General features: G+C 51.5%; 2 protein-coding genes across 2 annotated transcripts in view; one reads left to right on the top strand and one right to left on the bottom strand.

The window, feature by feature from the left end:
* The window catches only part of BTBD2 (BTB domain containing 2), a 34,211-nt gene extending 30,353 nt beyond the window's left edge, over positions 1–3,858 (bottom strand). Inside the window, exon 1 of the mRNA XM_063109957.1 lies at positions 3,455–3,858. Within this exon, the coding sequence (XP_062966027.1) occupies positions 3,455–3,858 (404 nt within the window). The remainder of the gene's footprint in view (positions 1–3,454) is intronic.
* A 326-nt stretch (positions 3,859–4,184) lies between these two features.
* LOC134387500 (uncharacterized) lies at positions 4,185–4,905 on the top strand. Its single transcript, XM_063109956.1, has 2 exons — positions 4,185–4,213; positions 4,311–4,905. The coding sequence occupies exons 1-2, from the start codon at positions 4,185–4,187 to the stop codon at positions 4,903–4,905; spliced, it is 624 nt and encodes a 207-aa protein (XP_062966026.1).
* The last annotated feature ends 16,286 nt before the right edge of the window (positions 4,906–21,191 follow it).

Here is a 21,191-nt window from a genome sequence, read left to right as displayed (position 1 = left end):
TAAAACAGACTGTACCACTTCCCGGACTTCTCTGCATTGCTAAATTTTCCATGATAGAACGAATAAAGATATTCATTAATTTCATGGGACCGTTGATTTGGACTCTTATATTTACAAAAGTGCTACCCTGAAGATATTATTTCCTTCGAGTCCCGGGAGAGAATATAGACACTGAATTCCAGGAGGTGGTCTGACACCTATTTACTGAGCACCTGCTGTGTGCCAGGCCACCAACCAAGGCTTTGCAGAGACAAGACACAACGCGAGCTGATCCGGGACCGGGGGACAGCCCAGAAGCTATGTGGAATCTTCAGCCTCTTCCCCCTTCACAAATGCCAGCCTCTGTGTTGTGGTCCCAGAAACAGGGGACACTGCCAAGGACCAAGCCCAGCCTTCTCTCTGCCATGTCCCAGTTCATCCTGCACCCACAGTTCCTGGCCACTCCACAAGCCTGGGCCCCAAGATGCCGGTGGGTCCGGACCACCTGGAAACCCGCTCCCCACAATCAGCACAGGCCCCTGCCCCACTCTGCTTTTTAAAGCAAACTCCAGACTTTGTTCTGATGTCACCAGTCTTCCTGTAATATCCTCTTTCCACCCCAGGACCCCATCCAGGGTCCCACATGGCGTTTAGTCATCCCGTCCCCTTGGGCTCCTCTGGGCTGTGACAGTTTCTCTGCGGTACCTTGTCTCTTGTGACCCGGAGAGTGTTGAGGGGGACTGGCCAGGTGTCCTGAGGGCATCCCCTGATCTGAGTGTGTCTCTTTTCTCAAGATCAGACTGGGTGTATTGGTTTCTTGTGGCTGCTGTAAGAAATGACCACAAACTGGGTGGCTTAAAACAACAGAAATTCATCGTTTCTCAATCTGGGGGCCAGAGTCTGATATCAAGGTGAGGGGCAGGCCAGTGAGCTCAGTTGGTTAGAGCACGGTGTTGATAACACCAAGGTCAAGGGCTCAGATCCCCAAACTGGCCAGCTGTACCCCCAAACTCCCCTAAATAATAAAAGGTCTGAAAATCAAGGTGTGGCAGGGCTACATTCCCGTCGGAGGCTCCAGGGGAGGATCCTTCCCACCTCTCCCAGCTTCTGGGGCTCCAGGTGTTGCTTGGCTGGTGGCCTTGTCCCTCCAGTCCTTGCTCCCATCTTTATATGGCTGTCTTCTCTGTACATGTCTTTTTTTCTCTCTTATGAGGACTCTTCTGGGAATTTAGGGCCAACCTGGATAATCCAGAGTGATCTCATCTCGAGATCCTTAGCTTAATCACATCTGTAAAGACCCTTTTACCAAGTCAGGTCCCATTCACAGGTTCCGAGGGTTAGGATGTGGACATTTTGGGGAGCACCTTTCAACCCACTGGGGTTACAGGTTTCAGGGAAGATACCCCAGGGGTGAGATGTCCTTCTCACCACATCCTATCAGGGCACCTCGTACCTAGCTGACATCACCTGTCATGCTGACCTCGGCCACCTGATGATGGCGGGCTCTGGGGTTTCCCACGATCAAGTTCCTACTCCCCCTTTCTGCACTATTCCTGACAGCAGTCCCCAAGCCAGCCCACCCTGCAAGGGATGTGGGAATCAGCAAGGAGCACGTACACCTGCCAAGCCACCCCTTGCCTCGCCCTAGGGACACACCTCCTCTATGTCCCACCCTGCTGCCCCGCCAAGCCCCTGCTGTCTCCAAGCCTCACCCCTGGGCCCCTCCAGTGGCTCACTCCACACTTCAAAGCAAATCCAGTCACTCCAGGCCACAGCGCCCCCCTCGCTTCTCCCGCTCCAGCCTTGCTGTGGCTCCCACCTGCCCAGGTCCTCTGGCCTCTGGGCCTCCTCATCCCTGAGCCTAGAGCCACTTCCTCTCCCTCCTTGCCACTTATGCTCGGGGTTGTCTTGGACCAGGGAAGCTCCACCACCACCCCCCATGTCTCAGAAACACTAATTAAATACCATGCCTGGCCTACCTTACTTGACCTCTACTTAACCTCCATCTCCCGCCACACCCCACCCCTCTCCCGCCACACCCCACCCCTCTCCCAGCCCTGGCAGGGCCAGACCCCTCTCCTGCTACTCTCCAGGGGTCTTCCAGCCCACGTTTATTGTCCCCACTTCACCAACAAGCCAACGGACCCTCAAGCACAATCACGTACAGGTCCCAAGGTCAGCCGGCACCCAGGGGTTCCCCACCACCCTCAAACAGAAGCCCTGAGATTCTCCATCTCCATGTACCACTGGCTGGGATTCCAGCAGCACCCACCCTGCCCCGCCCCAAAGAGCTGGGGGGTCCACCGGGTGGCAGGAGCATCTCTCTAGACGACAGGCTAAGCAGGATTCCAGAGCCCAGGGGCAGGGAAGGACAGGCAAAAACCCACTAACTCCACACTCCAAGCTGGGGGAAATGGCGAGAGGCCTGGCCCCCGATACAGCCAAGGCTACCACACCGACAGGGAGGGCCAAGCCACCGGAGGTCCTGGGGACTCAACCCTGACCTGGGGAACCCTCCCTAGGCAGGGACCTCCACTAATACTGCAAGGGGGACAACCGAGATGGAGGTGACCCAGCTCTGCACGTAGATACCCAGGAAGCAGCAGGAAGAAGGGTCTCCACTGAGCAGGTTAAATAAAAGCCACAGGCCAGAAAGGAGAGGACCATTCACAGCACACTGGGGGACATTCCAGGCCCAGGAGCAAGAAAACCCAACCCCCCCTCAACCAAGGCCCCCCTCCTGCAATGGGGAACAGGGGGACCCAGGAGTGGGCAGGGGGCATCTGGGGGCTGCACCCTGGACCCTGGCAGACAGAAGGGCCTGGGCCAACACCCCCTCCTTAACAGAAAGGAGTCCTGAGCTGGTGGTCCCAGGGCGGGAGAGGTTTGCCAGGTTGGAGTCTCCGGTGGGGTGTCTGGAGGTGGTGGCTCAGGAAGGATGGGGGGATTGGGGGTCATGGGGTCGGGGATGGAGGGGGTGGAGGGAGGGGGTCCCAGGGCCCAGGGGTGGTAGATTCAGGGTCCAGGATCAGGGGTCTGGAGGTGGTGGGGTTGGGGGAGGGGTTGCTGAGGTGGGAGGTGGCAGGGCCCACGGGTGGCTTGGGGGAGTCGGTGAGGTCCTGGGCGGGAGGGGGTCGCGCGCCGGCTTGGGGGGATGGGGTGTGGCTGTGGTGCCAGACCTGGGTCGCAGGACCAGGGGATCATCGTGGGGTGAGGTGCGCAAAGGTCTCTGATAGAGATCCAAGAACCCGGGGACCCCTGGCAGGTGGGTGGCGGGGTGGGGGGCGAGGGGCGCGGGTCACGGACGGAGGTGACAGGCAGGGCCTGGGGAGGGCGGCCGGGAGTGGCGGGGTCCCGGGCTCCCGGGGGTGGCGGGGTCCCGGGCTCCCGGGGGTGCGGGTCCCGGACGGAGGTGACAGGCAGGGCCTGGGTGGGCGGCCGGGAGTGGCGGGGTGTCCGGGGCCGGGGTCCCCACCTGTGCGCCGGGATGCGCTGCGAGCTGAGCCCCTTGCCCACCAGGAAGTGCACGTCGCACAGCACCTCGTTGTTGAAGAGGAAGGCGAAGCGCTCCTGCACGGTGGGCTTGGTGGCCTGCCAGTTGTACACGGGCTCGCGCAGCAGCGCCGCCGCCCCCGGGCCCGGGCCCGCCGCCTCCTCGGGCCGCTCCCCGCCCGCCGCGGCCTGCGCCTCCAGCCCGGGGCCCGGCGGGGGCGGCGCGGCGGGAGCGGCGGGGCCGGGGGCGGCGGCGGCGGCGGCGGCGGCGGCCGCGTTGCCGGGGGCCGGGGCGGCGGCGTTGGCGCTGGGCCCGGGGCCGCCCCCCGCGCCCGGGCCGACCCCCGGCGGGCACGACGCGCGCCCGCCGCTCCCACCCGCCGCCATCTTGTCGCTGCGGCGCGGGCGGGGGAGGGGGAGGGGGGAGGAGGCGGGGCCGGGGGAGGGGAGAGGACAAGGGGGGCCCTGGAGGGGAGGAGGGGGGGACAGGAGAGGGGAGGGGGGACAGGGAGGAGGGGAGGGGGCGGGGAGGGGGACGGGAGAGGGGAGGGGTGCGCAGGGAGGAGGGGAGGGACGGGGACGGGAGGGGGAGGGGTCGGAGGGGGGAGGGGTGGGGGAGGGGTCCGCGGAGGACCCCGCCGTGCCGTCTGGATCCGCACCCATATCCCACCCCAGACACTGCATCTGCGCCTCGCAGCCTAGATCCAGACTCCATGCCCGGATCCCAGACTCCAGACCCCAGGTTCTAGATCCCAGACCCAGACCCTGAACCCTGGGCCCCAGACCCCAGACCCCGAAGTCTGGACTCTGAGCCCCAGACTCCACGTCCCAAGTTCTAGATCCCGGACCCAGACCCTGAACCCTGGGCCCCAGACCCCAGACCCCGAAGTCTGGACTCTGAGCCCCAGACTCCACGTCCCAAGTTCTAGATCCCGGACCCAGATCCTGAACCCTGGGCCCCAGACCCCAGACCCCGAAGTCTGGACTCTGAGCCCCAGACTCCAAGTCCCAAGTGCTAGATCCCAGACCCAGACCCTGAACCCTGGGCCCCAGACCCCAGACCCCGAAGTCTGGACTCTGAGCCCCAGACTCCACGTCCCAAGTTCTAGATCCCAGACCCAGACCCTGAACCCTGGGCCCCAGACCCCAGACCCCGAAGTCTGGACTCTGAGCCCCAGACTCCACGTCCCAAGTTCTAGATCCCGGACCCAGACCCTGAACCCTGGGCCTCAGACCCCAGACCCCGAAGTCTGGACTCTGAGCCCCAGACTCCAAGTCCCAAGTGCTAGATCCCAGACCCAGACCCTGAACCCTGGGCCCCAGACCCCAGACCCCGAAGTCTGGACTCTGAGCCCCAGACTCCACGTCCCAAGTTCTAGATCCCGGACCCAGACCCTGAACCCTGGGCCCCAGACCCCGAAGTCTGGACTCTGAGCCCCAGACTCCACGTCCCAAGTTCTAGATCCCGGACCCAGATCCTGAACCCTGGGCCCCAGACCCCAGACCCCGAAGTCTGGACTCTGAGCCCCAGACTCCACGTCCCAAGTTCTAGATCCCAGACCCAGACCCTGAACCCTGGGCCCCAGACCCCAGACCCCGAAGTCTGGACTCTGAGCCCCAGACTCCACGTCCCAAGTTCTAGATCCTGGACCCAGACCCTGAACCCTGGGCCCCAGACCCCAGAGCCTGGACTCTGAGCCCCAGACTTCAGACCCCAGGTTCTAGATCCTATACATCGAACCCGGGACCCCTGACCCCAACTAACATACCCAAACTGCAGACCCCAGATCCTATGTCCTAGACTCCAGATTGCAGTCCTCAGACCCTACACCTGAATCCCAGCCCCTGGGTCCCGGCCCCTAGCCCCGGGTGGTCCGTCTGTCCAGTGGAGGGGGCTCCATTGGACAAAGGGGGAACGGTAGCTTCCCGGGAAGAGCTTCCCACTCTGTGCGTTCAAGACTCCACAGGTATAAGGATCCTCCCCCAGGCAGGTCTCATGGAGACAGTGTGGTGAAGCTGGGAATCCCCCAAAGGCCACCACATCCAGTGTCCAAGTGTCCAGATGCCGTGAAGATTAGGCACAGAGAGAGCATAAAACGGGGTTCCTTGAGCACCCCTGGGGCTGGCTGGGAGGGGACAGAGGGCTTCCCGGAGGAAGGTGATCAGTGAGGAGTTGGGAAGATAAAGGAGCCTGGAGGAGCTTCCTCGAAGGTCCTGAGCAGCGTCAAGGTGACCAGAAGGCGGCCGGTGGGAAGAGAGGGTCCAGGGAGAGGTCACGGGCCAGTGAGCACAGACCCATCCCCGCAGGGGGCCGTGGGGCCACCTGCACCTCTCCTTACCTGTGGATACCCATGATAATTTAGCATCTAATAAGTAGGTAGCAGACTAATACCGCCCTGGGGTATTAGACCTGCCCACGCACATGCAGAAGGGACTCTTTTTGTGGGTGTCTCCGGATGACACCCAGTAGAGCCACCCGCAGGACATTCCTCCCTGCGTGTCCAGTTCTGCCCAGTTCTTTACCTCCAAGGCAGACCTTGATTGGGGTCCCCTTCCTTGGGTCCCCCCCGGGGCTAGCTTCACAGGTGTGCAGCCCTTTGGTGACCCAAGGCTCCCTGCTCAGGACTGCTGCTTGGTGTAATGCCCTGCTGTCACCATCTGGAAATTCTCAGTTATTGAACAACGGGCCCTGCATTTCTATTTTTCACCATTCTTCGAGCATTCTGCAGCCCCGACTGCGTCTTCTTTCTTAATTTCTTTCTTTCTTTCTTTCTATTTTGGTGGCTGGTGGTCCGGTCCAGGGATCCGAACCCTTGACCTTGGGGTTACCATCCCCACGCTCTCTCAAGTGAGCATGGGCCAATCCACGCTTTCTTAATTCCTTATTCTTTCTTTTTAGAATCCATTTTCCTCCGAACTTTAATCAGGTCTCCCAGAGCCTCTGCTTAAAGTCCTCCGGGGGCTTTCCCTGAACTGAACCCAAGCCCTTGCCTTGTAGACAACCGTCCCCCCTTAGGGTCAATGCCTCACCTCCCAGAAGACGCGCCCAACAGCTGTGGCCGTCGGATTTTATAAAATCCCATTTGCCAGACCCTGCCTTTCTCCTGCGGGTAAGAAATTTACTGAAAGCCAAACCATAAAACTTTACAACCATAAACATCAAACAGAGCCAACGAAGGTATCCGGAACCTGGGGATAACATTTTTTTTCATAGTTTTATTTTTTCACTCTCTATATATGTAAAATTAAGAAGCAGCCTTGGAAAAGCCAGAAAAGTACAGGAAAAGCAAATGAATATTATCTGTCATTTCATTATGCCACAATAATGACTGTTAACACTTGGGTGTATTGGCCTATGGTCTTTTTTTTTTTTTTTTTTTTTTTTTTTTCTTGTTTGCTTTATACAAAGAGTAGAATCTTTTTTACATAGTTGGGCTCACCATGAACGGATATACAGTTTGACAAGGGGATATTAGTCTCTTGGTGTGAAGATGCTTAAAAATGGTTCATCTGAAGAAAATCAGGCTTGAATATAGGACTTGTTACTTACAAAGAACAAAAATCCAAGGGCTGGCTCATTGCTCATTCAGTTACACCGTAGTGCTGATAACACCAAGGTCAAGGGTTCAGATCCCCAGACTGGCCAGCTGCCAAAATAAAAAGAACGAAAGTCCTGATCTTTTCCCTTTTGAGGATCATTATGGATTTGTGACATTCAGACTCAAGTAGGTTTTTGTTGTTGTTGTTTTTAAATAAAAGCTAACCGGTAAGGAGATCTTAGCCCTCGACTTGGTGAGCCACGCGTAGGCCCTGAGACTCAACTAGTTTTAATGAACTGTAATCATCGTGATCGACATATTGAAGTGGGCTCCTTGTGCCTTTTCAACCTCAGAATTCTAAGAAACATCTTTGCTTCCTGGCAATGAGGTATGCTGGGCCCATACAGCACCTTTCGTAACTTAAAATCGGCTTTTCTCCAAAGAGATAAGTATCCGTGACTACAGTTTGGATGTTAGAGAGACGCGTCCAATGACTGCACACATATTTTTGACAGAAAATTGCTCTAAAGGCTACTTTAGGGATCAGTTAGAAAAGTAAAATTTTAAAGATCATGAGTTCATATTCCTGTTTCCAAATTAGCTCTAATAATGCTGCATAACAGGAGTCTTCAGGAACTAGGGCCTCCCTGTGGCCCATATCCAGCCCACCATTTGTTGTTGTAAATAAAGTTTTACTGGCACACAGCTACACCCATTCATTTGCATGTTGTCTATGGCTGCTTTTACCCTTGAACAGCAGAGTTGAGTACCGGTAAGGCCACAAATATTTTACTATCTGGCCCTTTACAAACAATGTTTGCTGGCCTCTGCTCTGTAAATGCCTATTTTAATTTTCAGCCCTTCACCCAAAGTATAATTTTACCCTTTTCTTTTATTGTTAGGTGAGCCATATAAGTTTCTGAAGATCTTGCTTATAACTTGTGTGATTTCTTATTTATCTATCAACATAAATGTAAGTCCAGACCATAATAGTGATGTCAACAGTTTCTAAAATAACCACTGGTTAAAATTAAGATCTAAGATAACAGGGCCGGCCTGTGGCTCACTTGGGAGAGCGTTGTGCTGACACCAAGTCAAGGGTTGGGATCCCCTTACTGGTCATCTTTAAAAAAAAAAAAAGATCTAAGATAACAGCAGCTCTCACCGTGAGTGTAAATGACTCCCCAGCTGATTGGTTCAGGGATCAGCAGGTGACCAGTCCTGGCCAATGAGATGAGAAAAGTCTGCATGGGTGGAGAATTCCAGAAAACATTTCTATGGAGGGGAAGGGGTATTTTGTTATAAGCAACAGGAACGGACTAATACACTCAGCAAGTGTAAATTAAGATTCATGCAAACTATTGTCTGAAAATTTTACTTCAAAGAAAGTAAACATTTTACAAGGAGGGGAGGGGGCCTGAACCCCAGTGTATCAGGCCACAGCAGTGCAAGGAATGGGGGTCAGAGGTGGCATCCCTGAACTGTCTTGATCAAATCATGCCTGCAGGCCACTCTAACCCAAGGCTTTTTGTTTGTTTGTTTGTTTGTTTTAAAGATGACCGGTAAGGGGATCTCAACCCTTGGCTTGGTGTTGTCAGCACCACGCTCTCCCAAGTGAGCCAACCGGCCATCCGTATACAGGATCCGAACCCGTGGCCTTGGTGTTGTCAGCACCGCACTCTCCCAAGTGAGCCACAGGCCGGCCCTAAGGCTTTTTGTTCTGTGAGCCAATATATGTCCTTACTAAGTTAAACGGGTTGTGTCCGTTTTCTGTTACTTGTGGCCAAAGACATGTAAGTGATACAGCTGCCCTGGTGGCCTCTTTGAACACCTCGCACTAATGACAGACACGGAGTCCCTTATAGTAATCCCTCACAGTGTGTGGTTATTCATGTAGCGCACGGCCTGGCGAGTAGTTTCTGCCACCTGTTAGCACGTAACATACAACTGGAAGGAAGTCTTAGAGGCTTCACGGGGTGCGGGAGGGGCGGGAGTTGACTGGGGAGGAGCATGGAAGCTTCTGGAGCTGCGTATTAGTCTCCTATGGCTGCTGTGACACATCGTCACAAACGCAGTGGCTTCAAACAGCGTTGATGCACTATCTCCCAGTTCTGAGGTCAGAAATCTGGAATGGGTCCCCTAAAATCAAGGTGTCGGCAGGATGGGTCCTTCTGGAGGCTCCAGGAGAGAGTCCGTTCCCTGGCCTTTTCCAGCTTTTATAGGCCATTGAATTCCTTGGTGTGTGGCTGCATCACTTTGTCCTCTGCTTTTGTAATCCCATGTCCTTCTCTGGCTCTGACCCTCCTGACTCCCTCTTATAAGGACTCTTGTGATGACTTTGGGCCCACCCAGAGAATCCAAGATAATCTCCCATCTTAAAATTCTTAACTCGGGGGCCGGCCCGTGGCTCACTCGGGAGAGCGTGGTGCTGACGACTCCAAGGCCGAGGGTTCGGATCCCATATAGGGATGGCCGGTTCGCTCACTCGGGAGAGTGTGGTGCTGACAACACCAAGTCAAGGGATGAGATCCCCTTACCGGTCATCTTATAGAAAAAAAAAATTCTTAACTCAGTCTTATCGGCAAAGTCTCTTTTGCCACGTAAGGCAACATATTCACAGGTTCTGGGATTACATATGGACATCTTTGGGGGCCTTTATTCTGCCTACCAGAGTGGATGGAATGTTCTGTATCTTAATAGAGATTTCAGTTGCACAGATGTGTGCATCTGTCAAAACTCAGTGTAGTGGATTGAATTATGTCCCCCCAAAACTCACTGAGGCTTGAATTGTCTCCCAAATTTTGTGTATTAGAAACTTAGCCCCCACTGTGACTGTTAAGAGGGTGGGAGATCCTATTATGGTCATTGAAAGGTGGAGCCTTGAAAAGGTGATTGGATTGTAGGACCTGCAGTAGCAAATGGATTAAAAATGGTAGTCAGGGGCGTGGTTCTGAGGTCTTTAATAGGAGAGGAGAGTCTATTTTTCTCTCTCTGTGCTCTTTCTGCTTCCACCATCTTGCAATGTGAGACCCCTGGGTCACTGTCACCGCCACCCGATGGACTTTGTACTTCCCAGCCTCAGAAACTGTAACACAATAAATGTTTTTCTTTGTATGTCCTCCAGTTGCAAGGTATTTTGTTATAAGCAACAGGAATGGACTAAGACATTCAGCAAATGTAAACTTAAGACATGCAAATCATTGTCTGAAAATTTTACTTCAAAAGAAAAAACTGTAAACAGATATTGAATGCTTGTTAATCATATGCTAATGATATGGATGCAAATTATCAGGGGCAGTAGACTGATATCGGCAACTTTGGAAGTTTTTTTTTTCCTTTTTAAAATTCTTTTCTTCTTTTCTTTTTTTTTCCTTTCTTTTCTCTTTTTCTTTCTTTCTTTTTTTTTTCTTTTTGCTGTCTGCAGCTTTGAACTGCCTCCAAACATGAGATGGGGAGATGGATGAACAAGTGCGGGGAGAGATGATGGATTTAGTAAAACGATGATGGTAGCATTTGTGTGCTACGCATATGGGTGTTGAACATAAAATTATTTAAACTTTGTTATATGTTTGGACATTTTTATAATAAAATGTTGAGGGGAAAAAAACTAGATTTGTTTATTTTTCACCATTAAGTGGGTTGGCTGGGCAGCTCCTCTGCTGGTGTTTCCTGAGCTGCCTCATGAGACCACAGACGCCTTAGGGGTGGCTGGGTCGGAAGATCCAGGGCAGTTTCATTCCCAGAGGGGGAGGTTGGTGCTGGCTGTTGGCTGAGAGGCCTCATGGGCCTCTCAGCCTCCAAGAAGCTCCTCTGGCTTCCTTACATCATGGCAGTCGAATTCCCACACCTAAGCAAGTCATATGACTATGCCTAGATTCAGAGGGGTGGAGAAACAGTCTCTCCCTGTGGATGGGGGAAGCATCAGAGATGTATTGCATGGGGCATGCATATTGGGGCAGGAGAGATTTGCCACCATTGCACAATTGACCCCAAGTGTTGCTTTGCCTCCTACGGATTTGTCACCCCTTTTCCCCGGGTGATGGAGCTGCCAAAGATTACTCAAAGCCCATCTCTTCTGAGCAGTGAGAAGCCCCAAAAAGGGGTTAATCTCCCAGAACCCTCAAGATAGAGGCATTCCTTCCATTTGGGAAATTAACCATGAATTGCGGTTCTCTTCCCACATTTATTCTCCAGACCAGGAAGTTACAGGAAGAGAACATAGGTGGGGTTTTTACTAAGTATAGTTTAACAAGTCTAACAATAGGAGCTGATAACATTCAGTAAGACAAGCAAGGTGACCTTCTATAATGCAATTTGCAACAAAAGCTTAATTTTAGCAAATATTCTCTTCTTACAGCAATTTCCCAGTATCTTTACATATCAATCAGTAACCTACCTGTCCTTGAGCCAGCAACCTTGCTGTGCCACAAATCTTTATCTTACAACAGAGACTATAGCCTGGGGAAATTTTCCTGTCCTTTGCAAGGTCAATATCTGAAACTGCAAGGCTTTGGAAAACCAGGCCCTGTGAAGTACATTTGCTTTATGCATACTCCACACCCAAGGACTTCAGTCCAGTTGTTTACGTTCATGTTCAGTTAGAAAGAGTTTATGTTCTGACTGCTGACACTTCTTTCTTGGTAGCTTTAATTCATCAATTCTTACCTGATAATGGCATCCAGCTCCTGGAGGGCCAGAGAGGTCAGCTCTAAGCAGTTCACTCTACGAGACAGAGGAAAAACAACATAAGCCACTTGATTAAGGTCTGAAGCCTTCACGAAGAGACTCTGCAACAGGATCTTTACATGGTGATAAGCTAAGATTCAAATCCACACAGCCTGCTCAGGCCCCACCTGATGGAATCAGACTCCGATGTTGGAGGGCTTCCAGCCTTGCCAGGATTGATGGCCAGTGAAGCAGAGGGTAGCCCCAAAAGTTTGCAACTCTTCATGAAATTATTGACTCAGGCAAAGGTTGGTGGTGTTGAGACCCTTAGGTGCATTGTCGGAGCTTCGTGGAGAATTGGAGCTTCATATGTGCCGGACTTATGTCACACACAATACCGTCCAGTATTGCAGTCAGGACATCTCATACAGCTGCAGTCATCGAGACACTCATTTAAGGATGGACAGATGGGTAGATTAGGGGCCCTACGGCAAACCATACACACATCTGGAGGGTTGATTTATGATAGAGGTGGCAGTGCAGAATAGCACAGAAAAGACAATCTCGCCAATAAATGGTGCTGGGACAATTGCATATCACTATGGAAAAACACAAAACATGGGGGTCGGCTCATGGCTCACTCAGGAGAGCGTGGTGCTGACCACACCAAGTCAAGGGTTAAGATCCCCTTACCAGTCATCTTTAAAAAAAAAAAAAAAGAGAAAAAAGAAAAAACACAAAACATGATCCCTACTTCACACCATACACAAAGACAGTGTGGGAGGATGGTAGATCTAAGCATGTAAAATAAAACAATAACATTTTAAAAGATGGTGTAGGACAATACTTTTATTTTATTTATTTATTATTATTTTTAAAGATGACCGGTAAGGGGATCTCAACCCTTGTGGCCTTGGTGTTATCAGCACCACACTCTCCCGAGTGAGCCACGGGCTGGCCTCAGAAATTTTTTTTTTTCTTTTTTCTTTTTTTTTTTGGTAATATCCCCAAACTGAAAACAACTTAAGCCAGATGGATAAATAACTTGGTAGTATATTCATGCAATGGAATGTATGCAGTCATGAAATTAAACACACTCAGCTACTTGGAATAACCTGGCTGAATATTAATGGAAAAAAATCAGATACAACAAAGTGCATGCAGTATAATTCCACTTTTTAATTTTATTTCTTAGCAGCCGGCTGGCATGGGGAGCCAAACCTTCGGCCTTGGTGTGTTCTAACACTGCTCTCTAACCAACTGAGCTAACTGGTTTTATTCCACTTTTTAAAAAGAGGCAAAACTAAACATATTTAGGCTGCATACTCATTTGGCCAGACTATAAACAAAGCAAGAAAGTAATAATCATAAAATTCAAGGTAGTGGTTACACTGGGAAAAAGGAAGGCTGGGTTTCAAATGAGTCCAGGGGTTGCCAGAGGCAGGGTATGATGGGGCAAGCTTCCAGGGTCTTGGCAATGGTCATGTGTTGGTCTCACAATAACTTGTTAAATTATCTGTTTACATCACATGCACTTTTCTGAAAATGCATTACATTTCACAATAAAAGGATTTTTACAAATGATGTTTTTTGTCTGTTTTTGTTTTTTTTAAGTGGCTGGCTACAGGGATCGAACCCAGACCCTGGTGTTATCAGGGTCATGCTCTAACCAACTGAGCTAACTGGCCAGGCCTAAATGATGTTTTAAAAGACATCAGTCAGTTAAATTATCATATATCTCAGCTACGATGACATATTTACACTGTATTTTACACATCCTGGAAAAGGTTTAACTGAGGATTTTGATCGGAGAACGTTTTCTCCTCTACTCTTTACCCCACGAGCAGGATCGTCCTCTCTAAACAAAAGCAGGACAGACACGACGCTGGTGAATCGGCGATGGTACTGCATCAACTCACTGTATTCAGGATCCACAGGGGGTCAAGGTCCTTACAATCCTTCTGTGGTATAATTTATAAGATCTTTTTTATATTTTTATTTATTTATTTTTATTTTTGGTGGCTGGACTGTATGGGGGTCTGCACCCTTGAACTTGGTGTTACAGGGCTGCGCTCTAACCAACTGGAGGATCTTTTTTGAAAACTTGTTCGTTTGTTGTTTTTTTCTTTTTAATTTCTGTATTTATTAATTTTATTTTTTTTTACAATCTAAGACGTTGTTGCAGAGCAGTTGCGGGACAGGGAGACAGGGGGAGGGGAAGGGACGTGGTGAAAGCCCTGGCACCCCCCTCATTCCAGCAGGGGAGACCAGGGGACTTCCAGTGATGGCTCGGTGGTTGTTGGGCTTGATATAGATGGATCTTTTTTTTAAAAAACCATTTCACACTTCCATGGCAGAAGACCAATGCATCTATCAGTAAAGGTGTTCATGTTTCAAGTAAAAAAATTTTTTAATTTTCTCTGAATGGTAACTTTCTGACCTCTCATGTCATACATTTGCAAAGTCAGGGTCTTGAGCTAGACCTAAAGAGGACTTTTGTGGCCCCTTCTGGACAAAGTTCCAGAACAGGTGTAAGTAACGATGGTGATCGAAATCAGGGAAATGGTTGGAGGAAACTTTTTGGGATGCTGGAATATTCCAGATTTGGATAGAAGTGTGGGTGATAGAGGTGGGTGCATTTGCCAAAACTCATCAAACTACACTTCATCTGTGCAAACACTGTCAGCAAACTATGCCTCAATTATGTTCAGTTGGCATAAAAATATTACATTTACAAAATAAATACGGGCTGGCCAGTTAGCCCAGGTGGTTAGAGCACAGTGTTGTAACCCCAAGGTCAAGGGTTCAGATCCCCATACTGGCCAGCACCCCCCAAAAGAAAAAAGGACTAATTTTTAGCTTCAGGCCCTGGCATCTCTGAAAACACAGAGACTATCTGTGAAGGCAGAAAGTTAAGGCCACCCAGTCCAGGTGTCACGAGGAGAGCTCGCCACGCCTTTTTTTTGGCCGCCCCCCAGTATTTTTTGCAGTTTGCTGGCCAAACATCTGCCCTGAATCCATTGCCACAACTTTGTCAGTGTTTTTTGAGTTTCTCACTGGGTTTCTTCAGCTGACCGGTCTCTGTCTAGGCGGCCTCTAGAGGTCTCTCTTTACAAAGCTGATCCCTGGAATTTTAATTGATTATTTCTGGAGATTCTGCAAGTCACCTGAAACCAGCCTTGGCCAGCAGGGTGGGATGTCATTTTCTTCCCTCTTTCCCCCTCCTTCTGCTCCACGCCTCCAACTGGGGACACTGGGGCCATCACACAGGAATACCATTCACACCAAAAATGCCTGACATGGAAGAAAAAAATTGGAGAATCAGCACAAAATTTAGGGGGAGCTACTGCAGGTCACAGGAGCTGCCACGCCAAAAATAGGCCCCTTGGACAGAAGAATTATTTTGAGCTGAAGGCATCTGAGTTCTGAAAACAGCCTCGCAAAAGACCTCAGGAATCATAAATCCCATCCCTGGCAGCAGCGAATTTCCTCTCTTCTTGTCTGAGACGAGAGGCCAGCTACACTCAAACGTCGTCGTGCATCTATCCCATCTCCCATCTCTTCTCCTAAGGGCCTGCTCATCTTTCCTAACGTTTACTGGCTGTCCCTTAAGTGGCCTTTCTCCCCTCCCTTTCCCCTGCTAATAAGGTATATCAGTTCTCAAATCTCAAAGTTCCTTTGGGTATTCACCTCTTTCTGGGATGCCCTCGTGCACAGAAAATTAAACACACATTTGTATGTTTTTTCTCCTATTCATCCGTCTTTCATCCATTTAATTCACAGCCCCCAGGCACTGAGCTTAAAAGAGTGAGTTGTCAGAGGGGAACCAGGTCAGCGTGTCTGCTGGGCTCTCATCGCAGATGATACTGGCTTGTCATATCCACGTGGCTCCCATCGCTCTAGTCCACGGGTGAACCATGGCCCCTCTAAATGTGGGACCACCAGACATCTCCAGAGCTGATGAAGTACCCAGCACCACCTACAAAGTATTTGAGCCAAAAATGTTAACTTGACTCCATCAAGTCTTCGAATCCAATTTCCCACTTATAAGAAATCCAGGGGGTGGAGAAATGAGCTAAATGATCCCACGTGGAAGACACTGGACCTGCCAGAAGGTGATCATTCTGTGGGACAAGTGGGACCTGCCAGAAGGTGGTCGTTCAGCGGGACAAGTGTCTTGGTTTCTGCAGGAGGTCAGGTCATGGGTCAAGGGTAAATTGACCCCAGCTGGAAGCCTCAGTGCCCCAACACGAGGACGTCTCCTCGGGGCTGCCTGAACATCCGCACAACAGGCTGGCTTCCCCCAGGGCGAGTGGCTCAGAGAGAGGAATTAGAAGCCACTGTGTCTTTTGGGATCTGACTTTGGAAGTGTCACGCCATCCCTTCCCCAGCATCCCCTTGGTGACCCAGCCCGGCCGCATTCACTGTGGGAGATGGGGAAAGCAGGTCGTGCAGGGTCATCTTCCACGTGGAGGGCTGGTGACCACCGAGAGCAGATGGAATGAACTCACAGGGTCCTGCACCTGTGGCGGGAAACCCAGATCGACAGTTCCACCCCCGTGACCCCATGTGACCGTCAGGAACTCGGTAACGCTGGGAGCACCTGGGAGCTGTGTGCCCGTGGCGGTGGCCCTTAACTGAGGATGGAGAGATGTAGGGGTACAGTTGGGAACACTTGAGTCCCCTCCCTTGCCCCAGTTGGGAACACTGAGGTGCGACTCCATCCTTTCCAGATCTCCTCTGAGGGACGGAGGCAGAATCACCCTCCAGGGGACTTGGGTCGATTTCCTCCCCTGACTCAGCGTCCTTCCCATCTTCTTCCCAACTCCCCTGTGACAGGGTCCCCTCTCCGTACTGTCCAGGCTGGGGCCGGGCCCTTCTCCGTGGTGGGGCGTCCTGGGCACTGCAGCAGCTGAGCAGCGTCCCCAGCCTCCACCCACTCCGTGCCAGGAGCTCCCCCCACCCCAGTTATGACAGCCACAAATGTCCCCAGGACTGTGTCCCTTAACCCTCACCCAACCCCTAGCTGAGTGTCACTGCCCTACCGGATTTTCCCGGGCTATCCTAACACGTCCCCTTCCCGGGAATCCTTGTCTCAGGATTTGCTTCTGGGAAACCCGGCCCGAAAGAAACAGTAAGAAGAGAAACCGGAATTGGGGAGGTCCGGGGCGGTCCCGACGCGCAGAAGAGCCTGCGAGCCTCGTGGAGCGACGGGGCTGATGAGCGCGTTAGTTATTTTTCCAGGTCAAGTAAGCAAATCCTTCTCCCTGCATCAGACGTGCTCTAGACGTGCACTGGGCCATCCAGCGCTCTCTCAGCTCCGTGCTTGACTGTGATGCTCCCAGACTGCTGACCAGGAATTCGCATTGAACAAGTTGGAATATTCTGGAAGCGCTGCTCATGAACGCCTGTGCAATGCTGAGGACATTTCTCAGTAAAACAAGTGATGGCCCTTGAACCAAAGAGAGCAGAGTCGCCTCTGCGTCCCTCCACCCGCCGCCCCCTCTCTCCTGTCTCACCAGGGCGGGCTGACTAACCAGCATCTGGAAAATGCAAAGTCTGCGGCATGAAAACATTCTTTCTTCTTGGAGAGACTTAGCACTGAGCCTTTCCTTTTTTCCCCACCATTTAACAGAGGTTGCACAAGGGTTTTAAGTCAGAATTCCCATGCCCTGGGGTTGACGGGATGTTCCCAGGAAGTAGCAGGAGACCAAAGGCACATGCAGAGCTGGGGCTCCGCTCTGCAAAAGCATCACCCCGGGATGGCCGTGTCCTGGTCACTGGCCCCGCCCCAGGTGGGGCAGCTGGTAACGCTGTTCTCTGTCCCTCCCGGGCCCTTTCACCAGTACTGCAGGGCTGCAGGCGTGATTCTTTATAGTCAGGCAGGTCGTGTGAGTGGCTCTGACCAATGAGTTACGAATGGAAGGGGTGTGACCCTTCTGGGCCGGGGGGAGACCATTCAGAGAGCTGTCCCTGTGCCCCATCAGTGACAGTGACTGTGAGCCCCGTGTGAGAGACGTGGGCAGAGCCCCAGCCACCCAGCCAGGGAACCAGAAATAAACCCATGTGAGGTTTTTTCTTTACTTTTTTTATTGTGCTAAAATATATGTAACATCAAATTTACCAGAGCAGCCTATAGACCCAGCACTCCATCCCAGAGTTTATTCTAAGGCTGGAATCTGCAAACTATAGCCTGTCACTTGTTTTTATTTGTTTGTTTGCTTTTTAATTTCTTTTTTATGGATATCACTTTCTTTTGTTATTGTCATTTTTAAAAATTGTAATAGGGCTGGCCGGTTAGCTGAGTTGGTGAGACTGCAGTCTCATAACACCAGGGTCACAGATTTGGATCCTCGAACCACTCAGCCACCCCCCCAAAAAAGTTGTGATAAAATATATGTGACATAAAATTTGCCATTTTAACCGTGCTTAAGGGCACAGCTCAGTGGCATTAAGCACATTCACACTGTTGTGCATGTTGCTTTGTCTCCCACGGGTTTGTCACCCCTTTCCCCCTGGGTGATGGAGCCACCACAGATTACTCAAAGCCCATCTCTTCTGGGCAGTGAGAAGCCCCAGAAAGGGGTTAATCTCCCAGAACCCTCAAGAGAGAGGCATTCCTTCCATTTGGGAAATTAACCACGAATTGGGGTTCTCTTCCCTCATTTATTCTCCAGGCCAGGAAGTTACAGGAAGAGACATAAGTGGGGTGACAGTTTAACAATATAGGCTGGTAACTCTCAGTGAAACAAGCCAGATGACATTCTATAAGGCAATTAAGTGGTCCACCAACAAAAGCCTGATCTTCAAACATTCTTTCCCCCTCCAGCAGCTTCCCAGTAACTTTACATATCAATCAGTAACTTGTCTGTCTTTGAACCAGCAACCTTGCTGTGTTACAATTCTTTATCTTACAACAGAGATTATATAGCTGGGGGAAATTTCCTGGTTTTTAAAGGTCAATACTTGAAACTACAAGGCTTTGGAAAGCCAGGCCCTGTGAAGTACGTTTGCTTTATGCATGCTCTACAGTGCAGCCATCAGCACCATCATCTCCAGAACTTTCTCATCTTCCCAAACTTACATTCTGTCCCCATGAAACTCACTCCCTAGCCCCTGGCACCCCACTTTCTATTTTCTGTCTCTGTGGATTTGCCTGTTCTGGACATTTCATATAAATGGAGTCACACATTATGTGGCCTTTTGTGTCTGGTGTCTGTCACTGAGTGTGATGTGTGACATGTTCGAGGTCCATCCACATGGTAGCATGTGTCAGAGTCTTGTTCCTTTTCATGACCGAGTAATATTCCAGTGTGTGGATGGACCACTGTCTGTTTGTCCGTTCACCTGTCAATGGACATTTGGGCTGTCCCCGTTCTTTGGCTTCTAAGTAACACTGCTGTAAGCATTTGTGTATGATTTTTGTGCATGGACAAAACCTCTGTGGTTCTGAGCTGCTGAGGTGCTGGAACTGTTCTTTACTGCAGCGTAACCCAGCTCATCCTGACGGACACAGAGTAGAGGGCCACACACACACACACAGAGACACACCAGTGCACTGACCACTCTGTGCTTCCTTCCTTCCTGCACAAACATTTATTGAGTTCTTACTGTGTACCAGGCCCTGGGAGGGAGGGGTATAAGCAGGTAAACCAGACCCTGGGTGGGCGTCTCCTCTTTGAGGTCTGAAAGACACTGCTCCCATGCTCCCTGGTGGCCTGGTGGTGGCCTGTTTCCAAGATGGCAGCCCTTGATTCCTTCCCTCCCACTGGGAGGTGGACGCTGTCTTTCCACCCCTTGAATCTGGGCTGGCTATGACCAAGAGAAGGTGGTGGACGTGAGTGGGGGCCAGTCCCAGGCCTTGCAGTCTTGGCCTCCTGTCTCTACGCTTGCTCATGCTTAGGGAAGCCAGGTGCCATGTGAGCAGTGTGGCCACCCCGCTGTGCGAGGAAAGCCCTGGAGGATGGGACACCGCCGAGACAGAGAGAGGCCAGTGAGCAGGGGACTGGGCCCGTGTGTGAAGAAGCCATCTTGGAAGTGGGCCCTCCTTTGTGCCCCCTTAGCTGACACGGTGTGGGTCCAAGACTGAGCCCTTCCCAAATTCCTGACCCACAAAATGTCAAACCTCTAAGTTTTGGGATTGTCTGTTACATAGCCATAGACAACTGGAACACAGCCGTCCCCCAATTCCTTGCTAGGTTCTTGGCTTAGCCATGGCTCCCTGCAGTGGGGTGGGGGTGGGGGTGGGGGGAAAACGTCATCCCATCCTTTGACCCACCACCTTGAGTACTGAATCTGGTCTCTGTTCCCCCATGACAAGGACCCTGTAGGAACGCTGGTCAGAACCCACTCCACCCTCATTCCTAGCTCTGGCCTCAGTGGTTACAATCTTTCCCCTGTGCAGGTTGCTTAGCAACTGAGGAAGGGAAAGGAACAGAATGCTGTGGTTGTGTAAGATAAGGGGAGAGATGCCAGCCAACTGCGGATAAGCAACGGGAGACAGAGACGCCTGGGAATTTCCCACTTCCATGGCCTTTCTGTCTCTGGCATAGCTCCACTTTTGTCTCTAAGTCCCTTATAAGCTTCACCGTCTCTCCCCCTACACCCCTGCAGTGGTTGCAGAGAAAGGAGCTGTGCAGTGCTCAGATTGATACTCCACCCAATCCTTGTAGGTAACTCACCCATTAATAATACTGCTGCTAATAAACTTGTAAACCACGTGGAGCTGCCTGCCTTGTTCTTTGGCCTCAGGATACCTTCTCTGTTTGGTGGACGCTACACTGTTAGCTCACACTCGGACAGACCCAAAGTGCAGAGCGCAACCCCTTCTCATGAGAAATCTTACACCATCGATTTGGTCCTTTGTGGCAATTTGGGGGCAGAGTGGAGGTCCCCTCTGAGCTCTGCCACCCTCCGTCATTACCCTGCCTCCTTCCTCTCTTCCAGAAGGTTCTGGTTTCCCAAACTCTTCTTGCAGTTCCTGCAGAGAAATCCAGCCCTCCCCAACTCCTATCCCCACCCTGGCTAAGCGAAGGGAAGCACCAAGTGCCAGGACCTGCCCAGACAAGAAGGCAAAACAAAACAAGACCAGACCAAGCAAAGCAAGGTGAGCCCTCGGGTTCCATAACCTGACACACCCGGGGTGGTGGGGAAAAGCCACTTCTCCGTAGACGCTGGGAGAATTCCTTTGTAGGCAGATGCCACCCGCTGCTGAGATTGGATTACCCCATGTGGTCGTCGCAGGACATGAAGCCCCACAGAATGGCACCATGTGAAGGTGCAGAAGACAGGAAGAGCCCACTCTCCTGGTGTAAGGACCCCCAGCCCATGTTGTGGAGGGGCACAGTGAGGTCCGGGTGGCGCCAGCGCCCCCCCGCTGGCTCTGCCTCTCTGGGTTGGAAAGTTCAGTGTGAGGCTCCTTTATTCCTGAGGGAGAATAGGGCACATGGAGTCTCCTGAAATTACAACGTGCACTGGTTTGCTTATAGACCAGCGTCTGATCTGAAGGCGAAGGGC

The sequence above is a fragment of the Cynocephalus volans genome, chromosome 10 (assembly GCF_027409185.1).
Source record: "Cynocephalus volans isolate mCynVol1 chromosome 10, mCynVol1.pri, whole genome shotgun sequence".
Taxonomy (NCBI): domain Eukaryota; kingdom Metazoa; phylum Chordata; class Mammalia; order Dermoptera; family Cynocephalidae; genus Cynocephalus; species Cynocephalus volans.
Note: the sequence above shows the minus strand (reverse complement) of the source record. Positions and strands in the feature narration are given on the sequence as shown.